This window comes from Giraffa tippelskirchi, chromosome 13, assembly GCF_054371585.1.
Source record: "Giraffa tippelskirchi isolate mGirTip1 chromosome 13, T2T-mGirTip1v1.2.pri, whole genome shotgun sequence".
In the NCBI taxonomy this organism is placed as follows: domain Eukaryota; kingdom Metazoa; phylum Chordata; class Mammalia; order Artiodactyla; family Giraffidae; genus Giraffa; species Giraffa tippelskirchi.
Genome location: NC_137287.1, coordinates 69,849,055 through 69,862,423, shown reverse-complemented (window position 1 = coordinate 69,862,423; position 13,369 = coordinate 69,849,055). Strand labels below are relative to the sequence as shown.

Here is a 13,369-nt window from a genome sequence, read left to right as displayed (position 1 = left end):
GACCTTTGAACAACACAGATTTGAACTGTGCAGGTTCACCTATATGTGGATTTTTCTACATGTAAACTTTGGAAAATGTCCTATAGAACTGCATGATCAATAGTTGGCTAAATCCATGTATGAGAAGGAGGGCTGACTGTAAAATTATACATGGATTTTTCAGCTTCACAAGGGCCAGTGCCCCTAACATTTTGTGGTTAAAGAGTCACCTATAGTTATATTCATTCTTTTATTTCTATAGCTTGGAAGTCTGATATGGATCTCACAGGGCTATATAATCGATGTGTGAGCAGGGCTACATTTTCTTTTGGAGGGTCCAGGAGACATTGCATTTCCTTGCCCTTCCAGCTTCCTGAAGCCACCTCCATTCCTTGGCTTGTGGACCCCTTTCCCCCAGACGGCAATGTATCATTCCTCTGCCACTTCCTGTGTCCTCACATCTGTCTCTGACCACAGCTGGGAATGGGTCTCTGCTTTTCAGGACTCATGTGATTAGACTGGATCTACCTGGACAATCTCCCCATTTCAATATCTGCAATTTAATCACATCTGAAAAGTCCCTTTTTTGCCATGTGAAGCAGCATTTTCACAGGTTGTGAAAACTTGAACATGCACATCTTTGGGGGTTTGGGGGGTGCTGTTCTACTCACAACAATGAGCTAATGTATGAATGACTGACAACAAATTTTCCTGCCAGAGGTTTGTTTTTTTTTTAATTTGAGGGTAGCTGATTGTTAACATAAGTGAATTTCCATTAGCAGTCTAAAAATGTTAAACCATATAAACAAAAATAGTAAAATAAGTTAAGAAATCTAATAAAATTTTAGCTAGTAGGGGAGAAGAAAGTTTTCTGGAGGACTGAGTATTATATCTCTTAGCAGGGCCCATTTTAAGGATAAAAACTGAAAAAAATCTGGGACATGAAAATATGTTACTCTGCTGGGAAGTAAAGCAGATACCAGTTGGAAGGGATGAAAATGGGCAAAATGTCTGAGGAAAGGGGTAAGCAGAAAAAACCCAAGCTTTCAAATAATAATCATAAACAGAACAATATTTTGAGCATTAAATATGTGTCAACTGCTATCATCAGAATTTTACATTCATTACATCATTTAATTCCTTATTTATTCTATAAAGCAGATAGCACTATCACAAGTTTATATATGGCATAAGTGAAGTTTAGGCTAGTTAAATAACTAAGCACAGTACAAATAAGTAATAGATTCAGGATTCACACCTAAATTAGACTTGTCCCAAAGACCATGCTCTTAATTACTGTATTAAACTATGGTAGAAATTCAGCTCTGAAATTAGCAATGAGGGAAATCCAACATGGTATGTCCCAATAATTGAAAAGAATCAGTCAAAGACAAACAAGGTAAATGTGATAGTTAATAGTCTAAGAAGATTGGTGGTACAGGGAACTCTCCCACTAACAAATAACCCTATCTGCCAGACATTTAGTGACTAGATTTCAATCCTTATAAGGAGGATGGATTCATGAAAGAAGATATGAAAAACTGAAAATTTGGCAAATGATTGACAAAAGCATAACCCAAGGCAGTCAGAGAATTTTGCTAGTATGACTAGAGTAAAGGGATTAGGACCAGATCACAAGGCTTAAGTAAGACCAACAGCAAAAGTAACGATGCTGATTATGAGAATACAATGTTCAGGCTCTTTTCATCTGTTCCAAGTTTGGGACTGGACTAGAGACTGCTGCTGGACTTAGTCTGCAAAAAACCAAACATCTCCAGCTTCCCCAGTCATGAAACAGAAGACGGACAGGGAATGTGAGACTCCAAGTGCAACAAAAAGATTCACACCCCACAGACAGCTTAGCCTTGCTTAGCAGTTTGCTGGGAGCTCAGCATCTCTATATTGTACCTGCTTTCAAAGAGTTTCCCACTTTTTTTCTTCCGAGACTACATATTTTTAAAATCTCTGATTTTGGGGAGCCTTTGCTCCCCACCATCAACAGCCACCAGCATCTGCAAAGGGGCTGTCACTTTCAGATGTGGGTCATTTGTAAGTTGGGTTTATCTGGAAATGTATGTGAGCCGAAGTCAATCCAAAAGGCAAGAGAGGTTAAAACTGAGAGGCTGGTTATGTGTCCACAAGAAAGAGAAATGAGATTGTACTGAAGACAGTTCATACTGTGACAGATGGATTTGAGGAAGATGAGCTTGTCATAAGCTTGTATCTCATCAACCTGGAAGTGAACAGCCTGGATCTGAAGAGACAGTTACACATCAGTACTTGGCGATTCTGAAATCCTGCTACTATCCAGATGTCAGACCATATTAGCTCTCCTATGACCACCAATCTAAAGAGAGATGCTAAGAACACAGTCTCTGGGCTGTCAGCACAGTTTTAAATCAAATCATCTGAACATATCTTTGTTGGTCTTTACAAGTCCTTTGTTTACTGTGGGCCTACGTCTAAATGAAGATTTTTAAATCACTTCATATTTTAACAGTCGCACTGACATTGTCTCTAACAGATCAAAACCGCATCTTAGTTCCTCTCTCTAAATGGGGTACAAGACTATAGGTGGGAATTTCAGATCTTTTCTCTAGATTCACAGCTATAACTTAAAATTCACAGCTATAACTTAAATAAATTTTATCTTTCAGGGGCATCTCTGTTTCCTACATCCCATTTCCCCTATCAAGCAACTGATTTCCTCCTGTTACCTTTAATTTCTAAATCTCCTTCCTACTGCCCTTCTCAATGGAGCACTGGTTGTTACAGATTTTTGCTGTGCCATCTTCCTTCTGATCCATGTAGAATTCATGTTCCAAGAGTTCTAGATTAAAAAATTGGTTATCCAAATATAAAGAGACAAAGTACTAAATACCAAGGATACTTAAGGATTCTCTATTTACATGGATCACTGATGTGTGTTTATATATATATGTATATTTGTTTGTTTTCTTATTCACTTATATAACGACATCTGTGAACACCTAAAATTCCATGGACAGAGGAGCCTGGTGGGCTACAGTCCATGGGGTTGCAAAGAGTCGGACAAGACTGAACAACTGAGCATGCACGCTTATTATATGCCAAGTACTTATTAAGAACACTTATTATATGCCATGTACTGTGCTAGCTGTTTTACATACATTTTCTCATTTTGGGGGTCTTCAATATCTTCTTTACCTTTGGCCCAAGGGATTCATCTGGTCATTCCTTACTTCATCGTAACCTCCTCAAGACTATATGAAAACTGACCATACGAACTGCTTGGATATTACAATTAAAAACTTAACATATTAAAATGAAGAAATGTAGTAGAATTATAATAAAAAATCAAAAATAGTTTTTAAAAGTTTGGATAGTCCTTGGTAGATACCTTAGTGAGTTATAACTTGTATTCCTTGGGCCAAGGAATGAATAATGTTAGATTTTCATGCAACTTGATGGCAAGGCCATCAGGAAAGATATTTTTGGTCAAAGAGCACTTTACTGACCTCAAATTATAACTTGTAGCTATCTTTCTATTCTGTCATTGAGGCAGGCCAGTTCTAGTTGTGCTGAGGTCAAGCTGAATCACAGCTATACCCAAATATAGCTCATCTTTCTGAAAATTGTGGCCTCTTTTTCCTGGCTGTTGTGTGTACAACATGGGAGTTATTTAGGCTTATGAAAAGCAGCAGCCTCCTCTTAGAGTAGGTCAGTGAAAAACACTGGCTTTTAAAATAAGGAAGAAAGTAGGAGTGTGCAAATTAAATAAAGATAAGTTGTTAAAGGTTAACTAGTTTCTCCTGGTGGTGTTATAAGCAAATGGCACAGTCATTCTCTAGTTCTACAATATTTAGATGTTTTATTTCAGTCACATAGTGGGAGCTGAGAACAAATGTGGGTAAACCAGATACAAAATACCTTCACAGAACATAAGCTAAAACCTATTCCCTTAATCCTTCAGTGTTGAATCATATGTTCTGTCTGGACCATAAATGTGAAGAATGCCAAAGTATCTGGGCTATTGCCATGGTCTTGTACACACACACACACGCGCATGCACACACACAAGGAACAGCACATCCATGCTGAAAACATATTATCATCACTGCTATTATATTAGTTTTCTATTGTTGTGTAATAACTTACTGGAAATCTACAGCTGAAAACACCTATTTAATCACTTCCCAGTTTCTGTTGATCAGAAGTCCAACACAGTGAAGCTGGGCTCTCTGGGGTCTCACTAGACTGAAATTAAGGTTTGCTGCTGCTGCTGCTGCTAAGTCACTTCAGTCATGTCTGACTCTTAGCGACCCCATGGACTGCAGCCCACCAGGCTCCTCCGTCCATGGGATTTTCCAGGCAAGAGTACTGGAGTGGGGTGCCATTGCCTTCTCCAAAATCAAGGTTTGGGCCAGGCTATATTCTCATTTTGAGCTCCAGGTCCTCTTTTCAAAAGTATTTCAGGCTGTTGGAAGAATTTACAGATCCTTGCATTTATAGAACTGAGGTCCTTGTATTCTTGCTGGCTGCCTGAGCTCTTAGCAGCCACCCTGGGGTGCTAGCCACATGGTCCTCTCACAACAAGCCAGTTTACTTCTTCAAAGCTGGCACTAGAATTTCTCTCTAGTCTGCTCCTATGGGAAGAAGTCTTATTTAATTCAATGTAAACACTTGAGCAACTGTACCATGACTTTTACTACATAACACTGCCTAGCAAGGGGGTAAGTCCCTCTTATCTTCACAGGTGTCACCCACACTAAAGGGGAGGGGATTGTACACACATGTGGGAACAGAATTTTGGAGGCCATCTTAGAATTACGCCTGCAACAAGCATTACTCAGAACATGGGCTGAACCCTGTGAATCATATGACTTAGGAGAGAGCAAAATGTTACTCACTTCCAGAACCTAGAAGTTAAGTGGAAGCTGTCTCAAGATGAAGAACAGTACTTTCCAAGAGAAAAACTAAGGAAAAAAAATCTATAAACGTCTGCCAAGTTTCCCAGAGGAGGATACTCAGGTTTGAATCTCATGTATCCTTTGAACTACACCCAGTAGAGATGCAAATTCCTATTCAGATCAATAATGAGGCTGACAAAGATTTATGGATGACTATTTAAACTATTCCTGTACCTCGGTTCTAGCAACTCCAAACCCTAACTTCCCATAAAACCACCTCATTTTTCCATACACTCTTTGTTAATTATTATACTCAATAGCTGGCTACATGCCGATGTGAAAAAAAAATCAATATTCAAATAGCAACTTTGACATCTTCTAGAGTAAGATGAAAACAACCAGGTAAGCAAATTTTGATTCTAAAGTACCTGCATACCTCAAAGATATTATGAGTTTGGTTCTAGACCACTGAAACACAGTAAAATCACAACAAAGTGGGTCACATCAATTTTTTTGGTTTCCCAGTACATATAAAAGTCATGTTTAGACCATCCAGTCTATTAACTGTACAATAGCATTATGTCTAAAACAATGTACACACTTTAATAAAAAATGCTTTATTGCTTAAAAAGTGCTAACCATCATCTGACAACACCGGGTTGCCATAAATCTTAATTGGTAAAAAAAAAAAAGCACAGTATCTTTGATGTGTGATACAGCAAAGCACAATAAAATGAGGTCTGCCTGTATATGCCCTGTATTATCACCTCCCCTTGAATGTGGGTGGACCTATGATGGGATAGTCTTTCCTTTGATTAGGTTTACATTACATGGCAGAGAGACAGGATAACACTCTCAGGACTTATAGAATGATTACACTGTATAAGACTCCATATGAACAGGATTATAAACTGGGGAGGTTTTCTTGGTAGCTTTGAAAAGTAATGGCCACATGACTTGACCTTGAGGAGGCTTCTAGAAGCTGAGAGTAAGCCCAGACTGGTATCTACCAATAAAACAGGGACCTCATACACACAGGTGCAAGGAATCGAATTCTGCCAGTGAACTGAATGAACTTGGAAGGAGTCTCTGAGCCTCAGATCAGATCACACTGCAGGCGACACCTTGATTTTGGCTCAGTGAGACCCTGGGCAGAGGAATCACTTAATCCCTGAATGAAAAGCTACCCAATTAAAACTGTGTGATAATAAGACTGTGCTGCCTTAAGTTATTAACTCTGTGGTCATTCTTCAGGTAGCACAGAGACCTACATAAAAACAAATTGATACATAAATAAATTAAGCAAACTAGCAAAATTAGTTTTAGGAACTTTCTGCAGCAACAGCTTACAATAACTGAATTCTAACTGGTCTCACCAAGCAGCAACAGTATTTTCAGGCACTTAAAATGTATTGAAAATGAAAATAAAAAAAAAAAAGAAAATGAAAATATACCTAAAACAAACACATTTTTGGTGATATGCCAGAGGATTAGAGATGACAAACTAAAGCAAAAACTCCTTAAGTGATGAAAGAAGGCCAAACCAGTGGGGATTTAATCATCTAACTTCAACAAGGTTAAAAGAAAATCTGCATAATTAATTATGACAGATATTATGTGTATGTACATATATGAACAGGACCAAAGGGCACTTACTCTGAAAGTTGTTGAATGAGAAGTCTCGAGGATGATAGAATCCTGCTTTGCAAATACACTGATAAGCTCCAAGCACGAATCCTAGGCCTTTAATCGGCATACACTATGAAGAAGAAAAGACAGCAGTACCGTTGATCATAGGTTATTTCACTGTATAAAGACCCACAGATATCCATCATTGCAAATGGTAACAGAACGATCATATTTTCCTGAAATAAAATCTCACTTTTGAACTTTTATTTTAGGTTTGTTTGCTAACAGACATTTTTTTTAGAAGTAGCAAACTGAGTTTTCTTTCTAAATATATGCCATTACAGCTGCAGTTGCCATATCTTTAACTCATTTGGTTGCCAGAGGAAGTAATTATACACACAGTTTTTTTAACACCTCACATATCATCTTATTACTTTAAGAGATATTTCCTAAGCCTGTAAGAATGTTCTTTAAGCGATTCCATGCTACATATTTCCACCAAAGCAAAGGTAGGTAGGTAGGTAGATGGAGAGTCAGATATATAGAATTTAAGACGTGGAAACTGCCTTTATGAATTAAATATTCATCAAACTTCTTCCTTGGGAAAAAAAAACCAAATTGATGGACTAACAAAACAAGTAAACTTTAAAGTGCAATTTAGAAGACGAAAAAAAGATAAATTAATGATCTGAAGCACTCTTTACCTAAAATCTGTTTCACAGACAAATGTTCAACATGTACCTAAACATGACAAAAAACAATGATTGGCTTTCCAAATATGTCACTCCAGAGGATATAATGGATATCTCCCAAAAGCTTAATATTGGCTTCTTTCAAAGATATCACTGAACCCTACCAAAATTCAGTTTAATATATTTCACTTATGCTACATTCAAGTACATAAGGAGGGAATAGCTTCTATTAAAATACAATTTACCAGTAAAACAAGGTGTTTCTAGAATTTGAGCAACACTGAAATTTCTTCTCTGGTATCTCTCTACCTATATCCCAACCCTTTGCCTTTTTGCCAATTATAATCTATTAGAGGAGCTCAGAATTTAGTAAATTTAAAAGTTATAAAGTGTCCCTCTAACACAGAGGCCTTTGAGAGAAAATTTCAAATTATCAAAATAATAATCCCTCAGTCTAAGCTCTAATGATTAGTAACAAAATCAATATTACATATCTTGAAAACTCCAACAAACAGTCAATAAGGTAGCAAGAGCTAATATATGCTCTAAATTCACAGGTTATAGCAAGAAAAATCTTTGGGAAAAAAGCTTTCTAAAATAACTTGACTATTTTATTTCATTATTACCCTTTCTTTTTTCACCCAACACATACTTAGATCCAATTATATCTTTTAACTGAAAACACAGTTCTTAATCCAGAGCTAACAAGAACAGGTAAGCACCAGTCAATTCAACTGAGTTGGCAAGTATTTATGAAAGAACTATCCTGTGTGTAGACGATTCCTCCAGGAACTAAGTTAAATAACACATCTTACTTATAAAGATCCAGTGATAGAGCAGATCGGACCCTAGTTTTGAATTATACAAGTAAAAAGGCAATTATAACATTTACTTAGGAGAAGCACCAGTAGAAGAAGAGAATCTATTATTTGTGGTCAGCCAGAAAATATATATTTGAATTCTGACTTACTAGTTATGTGAATTTGGGGCTGTTCTCTTAATATCTCTGAGTCTTATTTTTTTAAGAAGGCAGAACTACCAAGATGTCTTAATAGCTGAAATATGGGAAAGAGGAAGAGAAGAATGAATGACTCCCAGGTTTTTGGCTTCAGCAACCTTAAAGATGGAGCTGTCATCAAGGAGCTAGGAAAGGCTACAGGTGGAATCCATATGGAGAAGAGAGCACAAAGTTCACTTTTGCAAATGTCAAATGTGAAATGTCTACTTAAAATTTAATTCTCCATATCAAATAAGCAGTCTGATGAAGTAGTATGGAGTTTAGGAGAGATGTCTGGCTGTATAATTTGTGATCATTTGCATAAAAACGATAGACAAAGCCATGAGGTCAGATAAAGCTAGATCGCTAAGGGAGTGCCTATGGGCAGTGAAGGAAAATAGATTCAAAGTGATGAGACTCGGGACACTCCAAGGTTAAAATTTAGGCAGAAAAGAAGAAGCAAATGACACCAAGAAGACCAATTCAGTGAGGTATCATTATTTAGCTAAGTAGATTGTGAAACTCAGTGTGTAACTAACATGGAATTTGTGAGTTACATTTATTAAATATTCATCCAGCCAAGATATATCCAGGTAAACAAAGTCTTAGATACCAAGAATATAGTAGTGTATATATTCTTTGCCAACAAAGGTCTGTATAGTCAAAGCTATGGTTCTTCTAGTATTCATGTATGAATGTGAGAGTTGGACCATAAAGAAGGCTGAGTGCTGAAAAACTGATGCTTTTGAACTGTGGTTTTGGAGAAGACTTTTGAGAGTCCCTTGGACTGCAAGGAGGTCAAACCAGTCAATCCTAAAGGAAGTCAACCTTGAATATTCATTGAAAGGACTGATGCTGAAGCTGAAGGTGCAATACTTTGGCCACCTGATGCAAAGAGCTGACTCACTGGAAAAGACTCTGATGCTGGGAAAGACTGAGGGCCGGAGGAGAAGGGGACGACAGAGGACAAGATGATTGGATGGCATCACCAACTCAACGGACCTGAGTTTGAGCAAACTTCAGGAGTTGGTGAAAGACAGGGAAGCCTGGCATGCTACAGTCCATGGGGTCACAAAGAGTAGGAAACAACTGAGCAACTGAACAACAACAAAATAACCAAATGTATTTAGTGTACTTTAAATGCACTTTAAATAACCACGGAGATAAAAAAAACTTATATTAACTGAAAAATACTGCTGAAAGAAATAGAAAAAGACAAAAAAAATGAAATGATATCCAAAGGAAAGGGAGGCCAAGATGGTGGCATAGACTGACTACCAGTAAGGACACTTAATCAGTAATCAAAAACCTCCCCACAAGCAAAAGTATAGGACAAGACAGCTTCACTGGTGAATTCTACCAAAGTTTTAAAGAAGATCTAATAATCTATGCAAAAAACTGGAGAGAAAGGAACACTTCCAAACTCATCTTATGAGGCCAGAATTACACTGATACCAAAACTAGACAAGGATAACACAACAAAAGAAAACTATAGGCCAATATCTCTGATGAACACATAACCAAAAATTCTCAACAAAATATTAGCAAACCAAATTCAATAATACATTAAAAGGATCACACACCATGATCAGTGGAATTGATTCCACAAATGCAAGAGTGATTCAACATCTGCAAATCAATCAGCATGATTCACATTAACAACAACAAAAAATCATATGATCATCTCAATAAATGCAGAAAATGCATTTGACAAAATTCAATATCCACTTATGATTAAAAAAAGACTCAACAAAATAGGTGTAGAAGGAATATATCTCAACATAATAAAGGTCACATATGAGAAACAACAAATACACAGCTAATATCACACTCAATGGTGAAAAGAAAAACTTTTCCTTTCAGATCATGAACAAGGCAGGATACCCACTCTCCCCACTTTAATCAACATAGTATTGGAATTTCCAGCCACAGCAATTAGCTGAGAAAAATAAATAAGATGCATCAAAATTGTAAGGGAAATTATAAAACTATCACTATTTGCAGATAACATGATACTATACCACAAAACTATAGTAGTCAAAACAGTAAGGTATTAACATAAAAACAGACACAAAAATCAATGAAACACAATAGAAAGCATGGACATAAACCCACACATATTTTAGTCAACTAATTTATGACAAAGAAATCAGAAGATACATTGAGTAAAGGATAGTCTCTTCAACAAATGGTGTCAGGAAAGCTAGACGGCTACCACACAAATGAATGCAACTAGACCACTATCCTACACCACTTACAAAAACTAATTCAAAATGGTTTAAAGAATTGAATGTAATATCTTAAATCAGAAACTCCTAAAACAAAACACAGGTGCAATCTCCTGGACATCTATAACATTTTTGTAGATCTGACTCCAAAAGCAAGGGAAACAAAAGTAAAAATAAACAAATGCATCTACATCAAATTAAAAGGTTTCTGTATAGAGAAGGAAACTGTAATCAAAATTAAAAGGCAACCTACTAGATAGGAGATGATATCTATAAATCATATATCCAATGAGGGATTGATATAGAGAACTCAATAACCAAAAAAAAATTGCCATATGACTCAATAATCCCACTTCTGGGTATATATCTAAAAGACTGAAAGCAGAGTTTTGAAAAGATATTCAAACATCCATGTTCACTGGAGCATTAGTCACAGCTGTCAAGAGGTGGAAGCAACTCAAATGTTCATTAATGGATAAGTAAAACAGCAATGGAATTATTATTTAGTCTTTAAAATAAAGAAAATCCTGTCACATGCTACAACATGAATGAAACTTGAGTACTTTATTCTCACTGAAACAAGCCAGTCACAGAAAACACAAATACTGTATGCTTCTATGTGGTATCTAAAGTAATTAAATTAACAGAAAAATAAAGTGGAATGGTGGTTTCCAGGGACCGCTGCTGCTGCTGCTAAGTCGCTACAGTCGTGTCCGACTCTGTGCGACCCCACAGACGGCAGCCCACCAGGCTCTGCCATCCCCGGGATTCTCCAGGCAAGAATACTGGAGTGGGTTGCCATTGCCTTCTCCATTCCAGGGACTAAAGGAAGAGAAAAATGAGAAGCTGTTTAATGGGCACTGCAGGTGGATTCTTTACCATCTGAGCCTCCAGGGAAGCCCAGGAATACTGGAGTGGGTAGCCTATCCCTTCTTTAGGAGATCTTCCAGACCCAGGAATTGAACTGGGGTCTCCTGCACTACAGGCAGATTCTTTACCAGCTGAGCTACCAGGGAAGCCCCTATGTATTTTTACCACTATTAAAAAAAAGTTTTTAAGAGTTTAGAGCAAAATAGTCTTTCTCCCTCAACAACAAGTATGTAAAGATCGCAGGGCATACTACAACACATAATTGCCATGACATATAATCCATCTATGGAGAAAGAAATGGCAACCCACTCCAGTATTCTTGCCTGGAGAATCCCATGGACAGAAGAGCCTTGCAGGCTTCAGTCCACAGTGTCTGAAAAGAGTTGGACTTGACTTAGCGACTAAACAAACAATATAATTCATCTAAACACCTGGTTAAACATAATTGCAGAGCAAAACCTGGCCAGCTTGACAGTCATGAAGATTTTGTATGGAGGTACCAACGAGCAGGGAAATGGCTAAAATGAAGGCTAAAGTTAGATATGTACAGGGGAAGTATTGTTTGGCATTTAATGGAAACAATGCTTGTGCCTAAGGATCACATTTACATATCATTCTGAAGATTAATCTGGACTGAAAGAAGGAGGCAAAAATGCAAATACAATAAAATTTATATAATTCAAAATCCTCTAGAAATCTTTAAATACCTTTTAATTTGTTTTACTTTGTTTGGGAATCTTCCTAAAATGTGAAATACTTTCTGGCTTCTCTGAACTGAACATCATGAACAGAATTTAACATTTCCTTCTTGAGTCACAATCATTATTTTGAACAATAGGTACTGAACTATGCTGAAATACACTAATGCCCTCTGGAGCTATTAAAGGTTTATGGCTATTTTCTCATATACTAAATAGCCCAGACTGCTGTACTATTTGAGTTCTTTTGCTTAGTTTTTATATTTTCATTTTCCTTCTTAATTTTGTTATCATATTTTAATTGTAAAATATAGCTTACTTCCAGAAGTGTCTTTTCCCTCCTATATTATGTTTTAATTGCCTGTATACATGGAAACTAGATCATCAAACATACAAAGCCAAGAGTACACGAGATAACATATAACAAAGTGAGGGTAAATAATAGTAAATATTTTATATTTACTCCAGGTCCTGTTCTAAGCAATGTATAAGTATAAACACATTTAACCCTACATCAATTTTATCATTATCTCCATTTTAACGATGAGAAAATTAAGGTAACAACTGCTAAGGTAACGCCCAAAGCTTTAACCAGCACAGCCAGGATTCAACCCCAGGAGCCTGGCTCCAAAGAGAATAATAACTACTCTCCCATGAACAGGAACAGATGCTACTGTCTGGTCACTTTGGAATTTACTTCATTTCAAGAACTTTATTTTTCCATTCTTCTTGGTTTCAAGCAATATTCAAAATGGATCAGTTTGCTGAATCATTAAGTTTCAAGTCTGTGGAAATTATTAATTTTTAAATGCATATACGAAATGTATCTTAAGAAATGTGGTTAATTCCTACACCTCTTACAAACAAAAAAATCAGCCTTTCCCTTCCCAAAGCAGCGTCCCCAAAGCTCAGATCTTAGAAAACAAATCTTCATCTCAGGGCATATAAGTAGAGTAACTCTTCTCTACTTGAATTCCTGAAAATAGGTCTGGGTCTAATGAGAATCATCAGATCAGTTCACAGGTGTTTAGTCCCAAACTAAACCCAGCAAGCCAAGCAATGGAAACCAGGGAGTTCACAGCAGTCCAGATTGTCACCTCTTTCTCTTTAGTGGCAAAAACATGGTTCTACTCTGCTTTGACAGAAGACATATCTAATTCCAAAAAGGGTCCCTGCTATAATGAATTTACTGACTCAGTCATGTCCAACTCTCTGCAGCCTGATGGATTGTAGCCTTCCATGCTCCTCTGTCCATAGGATCCTCTAGGTAAGAATACTGGAGTGGGTTGCATTTCCTACTTCAGTGGCTCTTCCCAACCCAGGGATCAAACCTATGTCCCCTGGATTGGCAGGCAGATTCTTTACCACTAGCCCCACCTGAGCCTTA

The 13,369-nt window shown here is 37.1% G+C and overlaps 1 protein-coding gene across 1 annotated transcript in view; it reads right to left on the bottom strand.

Moving 5' to 3' along the window:
• Positions 1 to 13,369, bottom strand: part of GPR158 (G protein-coupled receptor 158) — a 275,596-nt gene that overhangs the window by 129,067 nt on the left and 133,160 nt on the right. The window contains exon 3 of the mRNA XM_081556821.1: positions 6,525 to 6,627. Within this exon, the coding sequence (XP_081412947.1) occupies positions 6,525 to 6,627 (103 nt within the window). The remainder of the gene's footprint in view (positions 1 to 6,524; positions 6,628 to 13,369) is intronic.